Here is a 17,528-nt window from a genome sequence, read left to right as displayed (position 1 = left end):
CATCATCTTTAGTCATTTTAAAGAGATGTGGGGCTACATGTATCATTTCTCTGGAATTTTGCTGGATCACTTTTATCCATTTCATGATTGTGATCCTTGGGTGAGTTGGGCTAACGTGAAAGTTTAAAAAACTGGTTTCTGAGAATGCGTGCAGGCTAGGGTATTTATCAATCTAGAATGCATTTTTCATTTGCAGCATTCTTTTCTGTTTCTGGCAGTGTTGGAATAAGTTATGCCGTTTCTACAGTGGGACAGTAGTAATGTTTTTTGGAGAGTTGGGTATAATTATATCCAGTTCAGAGGAATAGGGCTCAAAATCAGCCTCATGTATATTCTTAACCAATCAAAATCCTCGCTGAAGGTCCAAAAAAAGCCTGCGAAATGGTTGGAGCTTGCATGGGTGTAATACATATTTACTGGCATATAGATTTGTTACCATCTTGGTGTGACTGTGGGTGCACCTTTCAGGCAAGTGATGGTTGAGTACCTCTAAAAGAGTGATAGGGTGGAAGAAGAGTCAGCCATATTGGTCGCATGCCAGACCCTGCTTAACAAACGAGTTACAATGTCCAAGCTAGTCCTACATATCTATCTTAACCATAATATTGACCCCGAAATACTGTCACTGTAGAGTTAATACCAGTAAATGCACTTCTGTCTTGGAGATTTTTTCAAAGTCGATAACATATTTACAATAAATGTTTAGGCTTATATTTTGGGCCAATGTGACAAACTATGGCCCAAGCTCTGTCGCTATATCGGCTTTAGAGCCGGGGCCTCCATCATACCCCTTACACTTCCAAGAAGCTACATGTGCTACCTGTGTAGTGTTGAACCAATTCTTGGACAGTGTCAAACTGGGCTCTGGTGGTGATGTAATAGCCTCCGCTGTCCAACTTCCGGATCTTGTAATGCTTCACGTGGTCTCCTTTCACATCGTCCCAGTCTCGGATAGAGAGGGAGTAGGCACCTGTGTAAAGAGACAGAGAGAAGACAGACTGTCAATCACAGGGGCCTATGTGACCATGAAGTATAGACTAGCTGCAGATGGGGAGTGACTGGCAAACACAAGCGATGGGGAGAGACATCAAGCAGAGACAGGTATAGATTGAGGAGCTCAGCAAACCTTGGGAAGGGAAAACCCATCAACTACAGACTGGCAGGAGACTGCCAGAGATGAGGTGGGACCATCCAACAAGAGGACTTGGAAAAAAAAGTCACACAAGGGAGAGACCAAAAAATACAGGCTTTAGTGGACGCAAGTACACACAACCACAAGGAAAGAACCATAAAATACAAAGCACCAGGTTTTAAAGGAGACTGACAAACAATGGGTAGGGAGAGACCATCTAATATAGACCATCACGAGATGGGGGTGGGGGGCAGACAAACACAAGGGGTGATGAGAGACGTAAATAATGACTAGCTGGAGGTGGGAGAGCTCAGTAATTGGATTGGGGAGTAACCATCAAATACAAACCAACAGGAAACCTGCAGCAGATGAGATGAGACTGTCAAGTACATAGACAGGGAGACATAGTCAAATACAACGCAGAGACCATAAATAAAGACCATGAGGCATAAAATACAGACAACTCCAACAAGGGTGCTACGAAACACAGCATAGTAGAGAGGGGTGAGACTGGCAAACACATGGGGTATGGGACCAGTCAAACAGCGACCATTAGGAACTGAGAGGTAGTGTCAAATACAGAGGACGAGAAGAGACCATAAAAAATACAGGTCTGAAAGAGATATGGAGAAACAGTCAAGCACATGGAGACACCACAGACAACTGGACATGTGGAGAGACCACCAAAAGATACGGATGCGGAGGAACAACTGAATATATATAGGAAGGAAATGGGAGTGACTGTCACACAAAAGTATCAGGGAGCAACAGTCAAATACGGTCTTTCAGGAGATGAAGAAACCATCAAGCACAAAAGAAGGGAAGAGACCATACATTGCCGTGAGATGCCATGTGATGGAGAGATCCACAAACATATGGGATGGACCGAAACTCTCAAATACAAGCTGCTGTGAGACTTGTGAGGGAACATCATACAACAGGGTCAGGGAAACACCATCAAAAACAAACCCTAAGGAGATGCGAAATGACTGTCAAAGACTGGGGCTGGCGAGTGTCTGAAAAACTGATATGCACGAACCTCATGCTGGCTAGGGGCTTCCTGAGACAGGTCCAGCACACAGGGCGAGGGGTTTGCAACCATGACAGCATCTACCATCTCTGAGTGGGAAGGGAACTCCTACCTTTGGTGGTCTCGCTCTCTCGTACAAGGAAGGTTCCTCGTGGGTTCCCGTGACAGAGAAGTTGTCTCTCTGTGTCTTTCCTGCCAAGCTTCCCAAAGTACCACCTATTGGGAATTGAGTCAGACAGAGATTTTAAGACTGAGAGAACAAGGAAGAGTGTGAGTGAGAGAGGGGAAAAGAAGGAAAGAGGGGATTAAAAGAGGCAGCAAAAAATTGGAGGAGTGGGAGAGACAAGAAAATGAGGCCAAGGGAGTAAGAGCCATGGTGTAATAGGAAGAGTGAAAGAAAGGGGTATGTAGAAGGAGAGTGAGATGCAGCAAGAAAGAAGGAAGAACGAGAAGTAGAAGTGGAAGATGTGAAGAGCTTCTTGGATAGGAAGAGGAGTCGGACAGAGAGGCAGTGAGAGACAGGCCGACAGAGAGAAATAAATATGAGACAAAGAAAAGAAAATATAAGTGAGAGCAGGAAAAATGAATTGAATGTAAGAGGAATTGAGAGTGCATGGAACAGTGAGGATCATAGATAAAAAAAAAGGAAAAAGAAAACATGAGAAAGTGAGAGAATGAAATTGAGAACAAGGGAGACTCACAGAAAGGAGACCACTCATACAGCACTGATCTGCATTCAGGACAACTCAAATTCCATTTCACACTGCTTCAGTACTCACAGAAGCACTGTTTGCAGCACAAATCACTCAACCCATCTCACACGCCACCCAACAAAAAACGGTGCCGACAGACCTCCTATCTCAACTCACTAGCAATCAGAATATTCCACAATATTCAAAGTCACATCTATGCCTTAGTCATCAGCGTTCCTCCAGAACTAAAAGAATCAAAGAGTAATATGTTACAGAGCCTCACAAACCCATCTATCTTCCATGTCTATATACCACCTCAGCAAACAAACCTTCCAATGATGACCTGATCTGCCTATGCTGCTGGTCCACAGTTATGGCTTCAGCTTATGCACATACACCAGTTAATCGAGCCATAGGTGTATCATGTCTCATGCATCTCCCCGATACCCTCTGTAGAGGTCGAACTACAGCCACAAACTTTTCAGCATGCCCTTTGTAAGGGCTTACCAGGACACCGCGTTGTGGCCTCCTTAGCAGTCTGAAGCACTCTATATGTTCTGCAACAGGGCACACTACAATTTAATTACTAAAATCCTGGTTCCAGTCCTGCATAGTTTCACAGTCCCACCTGTAAACTGGAAGCTCCTACTGAGGGTGTTAGGCCGGCCCTGAACTGCCTTTTAGCACACCCCGTGCATTCTCTTCTTCCCAAGGTCGTCGTCATTCAAGGGTTTGGGCTCACTGTTATCTTAGACAGGCCTGTTCCATAAACTGTTCCTAACATTTGTCAGCACTCAACAGATGCATTCTTCTTACCAATAGCGTCATCGCCTAAAGTGCTCAATTTACTCCATCCCCACCCATTGGGCTGCACCGGCAGCTGGCTGCAAATAAAAATTCTGGACCCCGGTACTGTTTTATGCTAATTAAGCACTTCTCTTGACTCGACTGCTCCAATACCCACCACAAAGAGCTCAAGAAAACCGCATCCACCACACAGTACTCAACCAATCACACTTCCTGTCCCAAGCCTACCTAAGATCAATGCACTCCACAAATCAAACCTCGCATGACAGGACTCAACCAATGGAAGACAGAACTCAGGGAACGCGGTCGCCCGTGCATTCAGTACTCAAACCGCTTGCTTCCAATACTCAACCAATCCGACTGCTGCCTACCCATCCCAACCCAGTCCCACCCTACAACAGCTATTTGCCAATGCCGTTACACGAGACAGGTACTCACTCTTCCGCTTGAATGGAATCTACAGGGGCCACATAGTTGCTGGGAATGTATCCTGTGGCCCCAGAGGTCAGCGACCGAGCCTCCCACCAATCTCCTTCTCTGCAGAGGACAAGAGAAAGAAAGGAGTCAGTCTTAGGAGTGTCAGTCCACCCTAGTGCCCGCCAGCGCACCTTGGCACCCCATCAGTAGGCCCTGCAATTGCTATTAGCATTTCCTCCACTGTGTGCCCGTACCCGTGGCTGGAGCACATCAGCGGGCACTACTACACACTGTCATCATCCCCTGTTGTGGCAAGTAAGTGTGCCCTTCTACAAACTATCATCAGGCATTGCTGCAGCTGATCAGACAACTCTGCTGATAGGCTCCTGCAGCTGGCCCATACCCCTACTACAGCCTATCACCCACTTTACAACAGCCTACCACCCGCCCTGCTGCATCCTATCACCCGCCTTGAACAGCCTACCACCCGCCCTTCTGCAGCCTGCCACCTGCCTTGCAACAGCCAGTCATCCATTTACCAACAGACTACCACCCGCCCTTCTGCAGCCAGTCACCTACCTTGCAACAGCCTACCACCCGCCCTGCTGCAGCCTGTCATCCGTTTTACAACAGCCTACCTCCTGCCCTGCTGCAGCCTGTCACCTGCCTTGCGATAGCCTGCTACACGCCCTGCTACAGCCTCTCACCAGCCTTGCAACAGCCTACCACCCGCCCTTCTGTTGCCTGTCACCAACCATGGCAACAGCCTACCACATGCGCTGCTGCAGCCTGTCATCCGTTTTACAACAGCCTACCACCCGCCCTGCTGCAGCCTGTCACCCGCCTTACATCAGCCTATCACCCACCCTACTGCAGCCTGACACCCGCCTTGCAATGGCCTACCACCCGCCCTGCTGTAGTCTGTCACCCGCCTTGCAACAGCCTACCACCCACCCTACTGCAGCCTGTCATCGGCCTTGCAATGGCCTACCACCTGCCCTGCTGCAGCCTACTACCCACCCTGCTGCAGCCGGTCACCTGCCAAGCAACAGCCTACCTCCTGCCCTGCTGCAGTTTATCACCCACTTTACAACAGCCTACCACCCGCCCTGCTGCAGCCCGTCACCCACTTTACAACAGCCTATCACCCGCCCTGCTGCAGCCTGTCATCCACCTCACAACAGCCTATCACCCGCTCTGCTGCAGCCTGTCACCCACTTTACAACAGGCTACCACCCTGCCCTGCTGCAGCTGGTCACCCGCCTCACAACAGCCTACCACCCGCCCTGCTGCAGCCGGTCACCCACTTTACAATAGCCTACCACCCGCCCTGCTGCAGCCTACGACCTGCCAAGCAACAGCCTACTACCCGCCCTGCTGCAGCCTGTCACCCGCCTCACAACAGCCTATCAACCGCCCTGCTGCAGCCTGTCGCCCACTTTACAACAGCCTACCACCCGCCCAAATGCAGCCTGTCACCCACTTTACAACAGCCTACCACCTGCCCTCCTGAAGCCTGTCACCAGCCTCACAACAGCCTACCACCCGCTCTGCTGCAGCCTATCACCCACTTTACAACAGCCTACCACCTGCCCTGCTGCAGCCCGTCACCCGCATCACAACAGCCTACCACCTGCCCTGCTGCAGCCTGTCACCCGCCTCACAACAGCCTACCACCGGCCCTGCTGCAGCCTGTCACCCGCATCACAACAGCCTATCAACTGTCCTGCTGCAGCCTGTCGCCCACTTTACAACAGCCTACCACCCGCTCTGCTGCAGCCTGTCACCCACTTTACAACAGGCTACCACCTGCCCTGCTGCAGCTGGTCACCCGCCTCACAACAGCCTACCACCCGCCCTGCTGCAGCCGGTCACCCACTTTACAATAGCCTACCACCCGCCCTGCTGCAGCCTACGACCTGCCAAGCAACAGCCTACTACCCGCCCTGCTGCAGCCTGTCACCCGCCTCACAACAGCCTATCAACCGCCCTGCTGCAGCCTGTCACCCACTTTACAACAGCCTACCACCTGCCCTCCTGAAGCCTGTCACCAGCCTCACAACAGCCTACCACCCGCTCTGCTGCAGCCTATCACCCACTTTACAACAGCCTACCACCTGCCCTGCTGCAGCCCGTCACCTGCCTCACAACAGCCTACCACCGGCCCTGCTGCTGCCTGTCACCCGCATCACAACAGCCTATCAACTGTCCTGCTGCAGCCGGTCGCCCACTTTACAACAGCCTACCACCTGCTCTGCTGCAGCCTGTCACCCGCATCACAACAGCCTATCAACTGTCCTGCTGCAGCCGGTCGCCCACTTTACAACAGCCTACCACCTGCCCTGCTGGAGCCTGTCACCCGCCTCACAACAGCCTACCACCGGCCCTGCTGCAGCCTGTCACCCGCATCACAACAGCCTAGCAACTGTCCTGCTGCAGCCGGTCGCCCACTTTACAACAGCCTACCACCTGCCCTGCTGCAGCCTGTCACCCGCCTCACAACAGCCTACCACCCGCCCTGCTGCAGCCTATCACCCACTTTACTACAGCCTACCACCTGCCCTGCTGCAGCCTACCACCCGCCCTGCTGCAGCCTACCACCCGCCCTGCTGCAGCCGGTCCCCATCCTCCAGTGGCAGCCCATCAGTGGGCCCAATGAGAACCATATGGCCCTTTGCTGCAGCCTGCAAGCGTAGGTTATGTTGTATAATCAATCATTAGAATGTCGCAGGTGTGTTGTATGTGTGCACAGTGTTCAGTCTAATGCATTCTGATTGATTTACCCGTCATTTACTGAAAACAGCAACTTCTAAGTGATAACCAGCCTAGTCTCTGCTGCAGCCCACCTGCGCCCTCTGCTGCTGTTCGTTTGCAGACTGTACCGGGGCCTGGCAGTGCATGCTGGGGCAGCAGCTCAGTGCCCCCGGCAGCCCCTCTGATGACCTTGCCTCAGCGTTTTCGGAGCTCGTTGGTCACCATCTGTTCCTGCCTTCCCTAATGTGTGTAAATCAGGCAGGTGGAAGAAGAGGAAGTGTAGTGATGACGAGGGCTGTTGCATGGGGAGGAAACCCCCTTCCCTAATTGCATTGAAGCAAGCACTTTCACAATGTGATGAGCACATGACCATATTCAGACATTTAACCGGGCAGGAGTGATGACCTGGGTATCTTTTCTCTGCTGTCACGCTCCATTGCTGTCTTTGTTGTTTATTAGTGGTCATTTTTATTTTATACCCATCATTTATAGGTGGCAATATTTTTTTTAAAAATGAAAGTGCTTACCAGGACCATGCATGCTTTTCCAGGCTGGTTTTCAAATGAGCAAACCCTGGGGACAGCACAAGTCCAGCCAGTGGGCAACCAGTCTCTTTCACAAGAACAAGACACTCATGTAAGATGGCGGACATGTGCGCTTGACCGTGCACAGGTCCGCCATCTTACACAAGTGTCTTGTTCTACTCTGAGACAGGTTTCTTCTGCCCGGGTCCCACAACTCCACAGTTTGGGAAACCCAAGTGCCTGGATCAGCAAAGAAGGCAAGCACGGATGAGCAGAGGACATAATAACCTCCTAGTCCCAGCGGTGGGTTGGAAGGCTAGCTGGTCCATTTGTGGTACAACAGGAACATACAGATGAACAAGCATCCTCTTAGGCCTTCATCATGGGCCCCGCGCAATTATAGTTCCCCTAGGAACTGTACTACTGGCTGAACTTGGAGTGAAATGGAAGGTGGGAATTCCACACTCCCATTACCCACCTCCCCACATTGGAAATTTCACCAGCAAAAAGCGGGTGAAATTACAGAGGATAGATAAATAATCCATATTTGTAAAGCGCAAATATGTTGCCCCTTAAGGTTTCTAGGCGCAAGGGCCATCGGGGAGATTAAGTGAGCTGTTGCCCAGAGTCACATAGTGCTGAGCTGAGCTGCTGCCGGTGATCGAACCGGGCTGAAAAATGTGGAATGCTGGGCAAAATGGGTGCGGTATCGGCTCATTGCCCATTTCTCAGGTCAAAAGGTGGAGTATGGCAGTATTCCTCCACTTCACAATTGCTAATACCTGTGTGATTGGTCATTTCTGTTTGCAGGAATCCTAAAGTGATGTTCTTGCAGGAGTTGTGATGGAACCCACAGTGTCTTCAAGAATCAAAAACATTTTCAGACCCATCAATGCTTCAAAGATCAATGGGGTCGGGAAAAATACTCTACTGGACAGTTGATATTGTATTGGTGCAATTTTCCAAGGCTGAAGGTAACCGATGAAAAGGGGCACTAACAAACCTACTCCCGCATTTACAGCAAGATGACTTCAGCAAGATCTTATCCCCCAGAGTTTAATTAATGTCACTAAGACGTGTGCATGGATTCCCAATACACCAAGAGGGCTCAGTTTGAGTGTAAAAGGTTGCAACTCTACCAGCAGCAGCTGCTCCGCTATGGCAGAGGAGTGTCACCCCCCCAACGCCCCCCCCCCCCAATCCCGCAGTTGCTCCAAAAATAAACAAATTAAATGATAATAAACCAGTTTTTTTATTTTAATTTGTCTCTCTCAGGTGAGTCTTGGGGGTTGGGGCAGTCACAGAGGGGGAGGGGTGGACACTTGTCAGTGCGCATGCAGGTTTTGCTGGCCGTCAGAGGACGGCCAACTGACATGCGCACTGACGCCGTCTCCAACCCAAGCTGCGTTGCAGGGCTGGAGACAGCAGGCACAGGCTCCCAATCTCTCTGGGAGCCCAAAATTGAGGGCACTCGGGACAATCCTGATGCTGCTCTCATGCAGCATGAGAGCAGCGTCAGGGTTGTCTGCAGGGGATTCTGGGAGCCTGTGCTGGTGAGGAGCAAAAGAGCAGCGGTGCGGTGATACAGCAGGTAAGATTTTTTTTTGTCGTCGTTCATCCATCCCTCCCCCCTTGCCCGGGCACTCAGCCCAGAAACCAGCCGCTACTGATCTCTGCGCCTTTGTATCACGTTTTAGATGAGGGAGAGATTGCACAATATTTAAATATTTAGTGTATTTGTAAGTTGTAACCTTCTTCTCAAGCATCGAGGAGCCCTTTGGCAGAGGTGGCACAGCTAACCATCAGGAAGTGACAGATAAAGTGGAGCTTTCAGACTCCTCTGCAACAAGTACATGTAGCTGCTGAACATGGATAGAGACCAAATGAAGCCTTGAGGGGCCCAGCAACAAACAGCAGCCGGGCATGCAGTGCGATTGCTGGTCGAGACTTCTGATGACTGGTAGTGGCGGTAAGACTCAGAGCATTGAACTGTACTGTCTGACACCCTGGCCATTGGTTGTAAACTGGTGAGAATGTCACATGATACTATGAGGTTGAGTGAATTGAGAAGAGCAGCCATGCCTGCAGCAGTGAGCTGAAGGTCTTCGGCGATGGCCACCCTGGATATCTCTGTTGGATGAGATGGGAAGAAACAGGACTGCAGGGGACCTAGAATGGAGTTTACAACATGTAAATGTTGAGTCCTAATGAGTGGTTGTGTGTGTGACCAGCCACAGTTAACATGCTGCAAAGTCCTCGGGCCTCGCTAGGTTCCAGCAAAGAGGGTTGGGTAATCATGGATGAGGAGCCTAGGTCCAGTAAAAAGGGATTTTATTCCAAATAAGTTAAGGTTACAATAAAACCTACGAAGAACAGGCAGGAATGGCTGGAGATACTGGGGAGAGGATGTGGTCCGTCGGCTGCGCTGCCGCCTCTGGTGCAGGACACCAGGGTTCGAGCCTCGAGGACGCGTCCGCATCCTGTGATTCTGGGCAAATCACTTAATCTCCCCGTGCCTGAATGTGTAATGTAAATACGGTGCTATGTAAAGCGCTCAAATACCTTCGGGTCGAGTTCGGGCTATATAAATATGCAAAAAAAAAAAAAAACTGCTGTCCAGTAGGGAATCCAACAAAAAATGCCCATCTGAATAACAGTAGGCACCAGGGAAACAGAACGAGAACTCTCAAGAGATTCAATAATATACAATACAATACCATGTCACTATTAAAGGGGGGTGAGGGGAGACACAGGGATGGGCATACTTGTGGGCAAGCCTCCATGCCGGCTGTGTGGAGCAGGTTGATTGGGGCCATCTGAATCTTTCTCAACTCACTTGAGGAGTTTCAGAAGGTTCCAGAGTGCCAGGAACCCTGTAGGTAATAAAGAGCTTTTCTGAGGGCTGGAAGCATCTGCTACCTACTCTAGATCAGAGGTCAGTGCTGTGTACTTCCTTCCAACATCTGGGAAACACTTCAGTGTAGTGGTCGAACAATATGGCCTCTTTGCCTCCTCTGTATCCAAGCGCTCGCTTGCTCCCAGAAGTACAGCAGAGAGCTGGACAAAGGCTGTGTGACATCACTTTCTATCATCCAGGTGCCTTTCTCTTCCCTTGAGATCACAAAGGTCCTCTAAAGTGGCAAACGGCACACTGTGTGGAAGGCCCTGCAAAGCTGCAGTCGCATCCTTCGCTGTCAGGAGGCAGGGAGCATGAGACAAAGGGATCTTAAGGCATTGAATGATAGGTCTGTCCTCCAACCCAGGTGAGTGCTCCACCAATGTGACATGAGTTAAGGCAGTCTGCTTCAGTGGTATCAATCATGGGAGGAGTCGCCGTTCCTCGAGAAAGTCACTTCTATCCTAAATATCCCAGCACCTGATCACACGTCAGATCTATTCCCTGTGGAGAAGGTTCCAAGATTTATTTTCTACTTTTCTGACATGAAGTAGTCTTAGGCGGATATTTAGAGTCTGGTGGTCTGCCAGCTCACTAGAGGCTATGGCCTTCGCGGCCCTGAACGAGGACCATAAGCTAGATTAAGAGATCCCGAATACCAAGCAGAGATCTCTGGGCCTTCAGCACAGCTTCTGCTGCGGTGCTGTATATTAGGCAGTGATCCTTTGATGAGCCAGTGCCAAGTATGATGTATCCACTTAACAAATTATTCTATTCTGGAAGAAAAAAATCCCAAAGCAGTTCGTTTTTGCAGAACACATTTGCAATAAAAGTAACACCAGGGAGTTTTTTTTTAGCTGTGCGTGGGTGCTCCAATTAAATTCCCTACTCAAGACAGCCATGCCTTGCACAGGAATTTTGGGTAGGGAAAATGAGTGCCGGTCACCCTATCCTAAAGAGGACAAGGTGACCCAGCTGAGGCTTTGCTGGCAAAAACCAACTGGTTCCTTCACATCTAAATGGGGCGGGGAAACTGCGAGTTTGTCAGAACGGTGCACGTGCTGTTTTATGGAAGTTGCTCCATTGCACTTCATTGCAAAATACCCCCTTAGCCTTGCAAGACAAGGTGTTGTAGCTAACAAGATTTGGACAGGATATTGGTCTGGGTATGCTAAAATCACCTATATGGTTCCTTGGGACCTGCATCTGCCACTTTAAAAAACATAAATGTCTTTTTTTTTTTTTTTTTTTTTTTTTAAATCAAACTTTGCACATCATACAGTGAATGCAATAGGTTAATCAATCGCTCAGTGTACACTTTAAGCAGAGCAGACAACATCATATGCATGGCAGTGACATTCTGTACAAATGGAGTCTTGGCGGCTTTCCGCATCAGCCACTTTTTAAGTAACATTTGCAACCTGATGGAACGCAAGAGACGGCTCTGTGAATAAGGCGTGGTGCGTGCTAATGGACCATGGCTAAACATGCGGCCCAGGTCTGCTAGTACCGATACATTAACTGGTTTGGTGGACTGTCTGGAGTTGAGAAGGGTATACATGTTTGCTGTGTAGCACACCTTCTGGGAGGTTGGCTTTTCTTGTTCACAAAGGCGACCAAACCCTAGCACTGTTCCCTCACCAGTAGCACTGAGAGTTTAGAACACACGTCTACCAGGTGCGGCGACCAGGAGGCAAACTAGGAGGAGGCAGGAAGTTGGGTGGGCACTGAGCAATAAGGGGAGAGAAGCTAGTAATTGTACATATCTGCCTTGATGAGGTTTCTATTTAAATAAGGTGCATTGTGAAAACATTTATCCAAGGGCACAGGCAGGGGTGGCTCCTTTGTTGCAGCAGAGGAGTGTCACCCCACTTAAATTACCCCCAAGAATGAAAAATAGAATAGTAATTCATCACCATTTTATTTTCATCCTCCCGTCGTGGACCGGGTGGGGCTGCTGCTGAATGACAGCAGCAGTGAGGAGGGTGGGCTACTTGTGCATTTCTCAAAATGGACATGTCCGTTTGGTCGGACGTCTTGTGACAGCCAGCCAGACATGCGCAATTTGACAGCTGGGTTAGAGTATGTTCCGGCCTCAAGGGTGCTGGGGAGCGCGGAGTGACGTCGCTCCCTCCAGTCAGGGTGCTGCTCTCACAGCATGAGAGCAGCACCAGGATTAGTGCTCGCACTGCAGCAGCCAGTTATAGTTTTAGTCAAGTAAGTTTTATTTTAATACATCTCCGTAGATGTCAGCCGCCAATGGTAACATGCAAGGTTTGTTGCCAAGTTGAGACCTGAAACGGTCTTCTTGTGACCCACAGACCCTTGCCCAAGGACTTCCACTTTAGTCTAATGCTTACCATTGCCCAGAGCATCACCAAGACTGGAGACTCACGTGTTATTAATGATATGAAATTTCTCTCCTTTCAAAATGTTAAGGTCGTCTTCGGTTCTGGCTTCGTAGTCGTACAACGCTATGAAGAGGGTTACTCCACCAGCTGTAAAGGGACGAGAAAGCAATGAAAGAGAAAAGGTTTATTACGGTGGCAATAGAAATGGAGGGAGGGCAAAGGGGCATTTACCTTAAATCTCTGAGACCAAGTCCTTCCTATCAAAGCATGTTTCACTTGCATGACTCCCTGAGTCACACCTAAGAAAACATAAAACCTAAGAAGGGGCCCAATTCACAACCCTGCAAAGGGAACCCGATTACTCTGTGTCATTAAGGATGCCATTTCAAGTCATTCTTAAACTTTAATCCAATGTGGTTCTCTTGAAATAAATAAGGACTGCATCTCCCAGGATGGCTTGGGATAAATGACATCCCAGGATGGCATATAGTGTTCCTGATGACATGGACCCCTGTAGTAAACCTAATCCCATCACATTCACAGACACTGAAAACAACTGATAACATCTACGTGTCCACAACTGTTCACCATCACTTGACTTTCCCACCAGCACGTTAGTACCAGAGTCCACACGTGCTTCACTTGATTGAAGGCGGAGTCATGCGAAGTACTTGACATCACCCTACTGCTGCTTAGCACGCTAGCGACTAGGAAGCAGAATCGGACAGGCCTTACCGATCATTATATAAACTGATCATCACATATGCCTTCTGATGCTTGCTTCAAAGAAGCTGCGTTCTGTCATAGAATCCTTTTGGGAATCGAAACACAGCTCCATACTCAGAATTGTCAATTTCCTTAGCATAAATCCAGAAAGGGAATTCGGTAAAACTCATTGTTTGACAGGGTCAAGCTACTAGAAATGCTGAAAATCCTCTGCTTGAATCTGAAACTTTTCTGACATTCACCCCCTGTCACAGATCTTGGTTAAATCCATCATCGTTCTTTAGCTCACTTCACCACCAAAGTTCGGTCCCAGCCATATGCAAATCAGTCTTGACCCTGTTCCTCATGGGAACAGTCCAGTTCAAACTGCCAAGCCAGGTCTTCCTTGGACCGGTTTCGGGGTAACACCCCTCATCAGCCAGGCTAGCTTGAATCCAGTGGCAAAATGAGCAAGGGACTCAAATCATTACCATTTTATTTGTCTTCACTCTGACCTGAAAGGAGCGTCAGGACAGGGGCGGGGTTGCTGCTGAAATACAACAGCAGAGAGAGCAGGGCACTTTCAGTTCAAAGTGCGCATGTCTTTTTGGCCAACTGTCTTACGACGGCCAGCCACACATGCGCACTTTAAACCGCTCTAACCCAGCTGTCTTAAAACAGCTAGGTTAGAGAAAGCCAAAGCCTGCAGAGCATTGTGGAACGCCAAGTGAGGCTGCTCCCAACAATCCTAGCATTGCTCTCATGCTAGTGAGAGCAGTACTAGGAGTGAAGGGAGTTTGGAGCCTGCCTCGAGGAGAGAAGACCATCGAGGAGGGGGACATTGCGTCACGCTCGCAGGTAAGTTGTTTTAATTCTTTTTTTTTTTAATGTCCCACCCGCCCTACCACCCTCGGGATAAGCCAGCCGCCACTGGTTGGTAGTCATAGTTGCTTGCTTTAGCTTAACCATTGTTTTGGTACTAAGAGCCAGTGATTTTGAGGCCCAAGCCTGAGGTCATTACGGATGGAGGGAAGCATGTAGTATATGTAGATAACAATCCTAGCCGAAAGGCGATCGAACGCTAAACAGGGTAAAACTGAAAGATAGAGTCAACGAGGAATTGGAGGAGTAACTGGATTCTGGGAGCAAAAGCAGACTGTTATTGCGTTGTGATGTAGTGTTCTTTACAAAAGGTGTGTCTTCAGCTTCTTCCTAAATTGGAGCATGGTTGGAGGATTCCTGATGGATACAGAGTTGCTGTTCCATATACTAGGAGCATAGATGGAGATGGCCTGTTTCCTTGTTTTTTTGCACTTCTTTGTCTCTACATCAGTAGTATCTTGCTTGTAGATTTACTGAAAGCCATTAAATGTAGTGAACTCTTCAGCCAATTCTATAAAGCCCTGTGCCATGTAACAACACGCGTGTCCGGGGATACTTTAAGGAACTACAAGCTGCACGTGTGCCTGGGTCTTTGTTCGAGACTGCTTTGGGTGTTGCAATTTGTCAAGCACCTGCCTCATGCTTCCAAGCGAGTGCAGGGTTCGTCTCTTGCGCCCGGACTCTCCTGCTGGGATTCAGCCCCCCTTATCGTCCCCGCACCTTTGTCAACTGCAGACCAATGAGTAAAGGCGAGATTTTTGAGACAGAAGGCCTATGAAAATGTTGCACTTAGAAATCCAATTCATTTTTGACCATCTCTCAAACTTCTAAAAACCCACATTATTAGTTTTTAGTGAGGGAATTCATCACACCCCGGCAAATTCTCTACAAAGACCCTTTGAAACTTTTGAGACATGTTTTCAAACTATAACTACTTCCTTCTTTATCTCACTCCCACGCCTGATTACATTAGGAGTGACTGCTTCTTTAATTTTAATGTCAATGTGCTATTGGATGTGTTGTTTCTGCCCTTTCTCCTAGTTACTAGTTGATAAAATCTAAATGCTTTGAATGTTTTGTCTGGATATTAGGCTCTTGTGTATATTTCTTGTTAAAACATTCTGACTTGATTCACACAACCCCTCCCTATCTGGGGATATCCTCGAGCTTGTACATCCTACCCAAGGCGAGTGCAGGGCTAGTCAGAGGGGCGCGGATCACCTTTTCACATGCCAAGCTTGGCCCCGCTTCAGTGGACGTTTTCATTCGTAGCCCATCAAACCCACAAGCAGGAGGGCACATGAAATCCATGCACCTTTTTGGTCATGCTGCATTCAGCGTTAGATTTACAACCTTTTGCACCAAAAGTCGCAGGCGCAACATTGGAGTGGAGTTCGTCAGACAACTGCACACAGGTTGCCTTCACATTCACAGAAATAACTACACACTACAACACTAGGCCACGGTCTCGGGTACAGTAGGATATGGGAACCATGCACCATTCCTCCAGTGCCATCATATGTATGAAAGGGAATTATGGGCACTTGTGCGCCATAACACATGTACAAACATTCACACTTGTAGATAGAAAGCAGCAACATCTTCTACAAAACCACCCGTTCTCAGACTACAAGACCGCTAACAGCAGAAGAGCAACCGCTAACAGCAGAAGAGCAGCGCCAAAGAAGTCCCCCATGGGACTGTCCCCGCGTGTAACAATGCCATGGTTTTGGTGAGCTCCTGGGCATCTTTTACTAAATACAAGGGGTGATGTCCCGACATCTCACCGGTTATGCCGCCAGCACGCATCTGGGAGCCGTTGCTGGGGTAGGGGTTGGTGCCCCCAAAGGGCATGGCTGCAGAGACGAGAGGAGTGGGGTAATTGTTGAAGTCCGGAATGCGGTTGAAGTTGCCTGCGTGATTGTGCTGCGTGGGGTCAGGGCCATAGCGGACGTTGGGGTTTGCGCCCGCCGCGCCGTCGCCACCGTCCACCAGCGATTTGTCCGGACTTTTCTTCTTGCACTGCGCACAACCCATCTCAATGCTGGTCTGTTGGCAAGAGACAGACATGATTAGCCAGGTTAGCACACCAGCCCTCACCGCACACAAGACAAAAACAGGAGACACCCATAATGGGTGTGAATCAGCCTTTTTCACTACCACAGATCTCCTGTTACATAAAAACTCAGCTTGTGACCATAGAAAACAAATCCCCTGCCCCCTCACGCCCTAGACTTGGTGATACTCAAAATACGGCCCCGGCCCGAGGGCCTCATGCGGCCCTCCTGAACTTTACATGGGGCCCCCCTGGTCCACCCCAGCACCGAACTGCTGTTTACTCGACTCAGAAGTAACCTTCACAGAGATGTTAAATGGACGGGCAAGCATTTATTTATAGATGAACTGAAGTAAAAGAAAAGAAGAAAAGATGTCCTGCACCACTGGACTCTAGGGACACCTTCATTTTTGATGACATCTTGCAGCAAACTTGTAGACATATGACCATGTTTAATCAAAATCCAAAAAGTGCTTTTCATTAACATGGAGAACCTGCCCACATTGCATTACATTAGATTATAGCTGAGCATTGAGAAATATATGTTTTTTAAAGTGATAGTTTTAATACGTTATTTTAGACACATTCATGTTCCCCCCCTCTCCCACCCACCATGACAACAATGCCAATTGTGACCCAAGAGGCGAGTCAGTGGTTTTGGGCACACTTTGGATGCCCTGGGTTGCGGTTACATATAAATAACATGATAGTTTATTAAATTAAAGACAGGAGAAGGTTTTGTACAAGGCACGTCCTGAAGCAATGTATTTTGAGGTTCTCCTATGCGATAATGAAAGAAAAGGAGAGAAAGTGAAATAAAACAACTGCTAAGGATCACAAAATGTGTGCAAGTTGGGAAGCCGGGATTGATCCAGGTTTTCTGGTTTCACAGTATGCAGTGCAGCCGTTAGATGTATATGCTTTACACCCACCTTACTGTACATGCCCACCCTCGCCCGCCACCCTGCGGGTATCAATGCGGCCCTTGGTCACATCAAAGACCAAACCGTTTGGCCCCTGGGAAAAGGTTTGCAAGTACCCATGCCCTAGAGTTTGCCTATTGCTTCTGTAGTCTTCATTCATCCCCCGCATTGTCTCTGAGGTTTACCATGGTGGCTCACTGAGTGCTAATGCCTTCTGCCTCTATCGCCGTCTTTTTTTAAATTCTCTTCCTGCCTTTGCCGCTTCACTGCTCCCTTTCTCTGATGAGACATTTTTAATGGTTCCTTTACCGAGTCAGAGGCCTCCAGTGCCCTTTCTAGTTTTTGAGTGCTTGCCACCG

At 48.8% G+C, this 17,528-nt stretch overlaps 1 protein-coding gene across 6 annotated transcripts in view; it reads right to left on the bottom strand.

Moving 5' to 3' along the window:
• The window catches only part of FGR (FGR proto-oncogene, Src family tyrosine kinase), a 193,903-nt gene that overhangs the window by 17,441 nt on the left and 158,934 nt on the right, over positions 1-17,528 (bottom strand). For all 6 annotated transcript variants that reach the window (XM_085645686.1, XM_085645682.1, XM_085645685.1 and 3 more), the window contains 5 exons: positions 15,978-16,239; positions 12,648-12,750; positions 4,100-4,198; positions 2,275-2,378; positions 821-970 (listed from right to left, as the gene is read on the bottom strand). In XM_085645686.1, coding sequence (XP_085501812.1) covers positions 821-970; positions 2,275-2,378; positions 4,100-4,198; positions 12,648-12,750; positions 15,978-16,227 — 706 coding nt within the window. In that variant the 5' untranslated portion in view covers positions 16,228-16,239. The remainder of the gene's footprint in view (positions 1-820; positions 971-2,274; positions 2,379-4,099; positions 4,199-12,647; positions 12,751-15,977; positions 16,240-17,528) is intronic.

The sequence above is a fragment of the Triturus cristatus genome, chromosome 3_1 (assembly GCF_964204655.1).
Source record: "Triturus cristatus chromosome 3_1, aTriCri1.1, whole genome shotgun sequence".
Lineage (NCBI taxonomy): Eukaryota > Metazoa > Chordata > Amphibia > Caudata > Salamandridae > Triturus > Triturus cristatus.
Note: the sequence above shows the minus strand (reverse complement) of the source record. Positions and strands in the feature narration are given on the sequence as shown.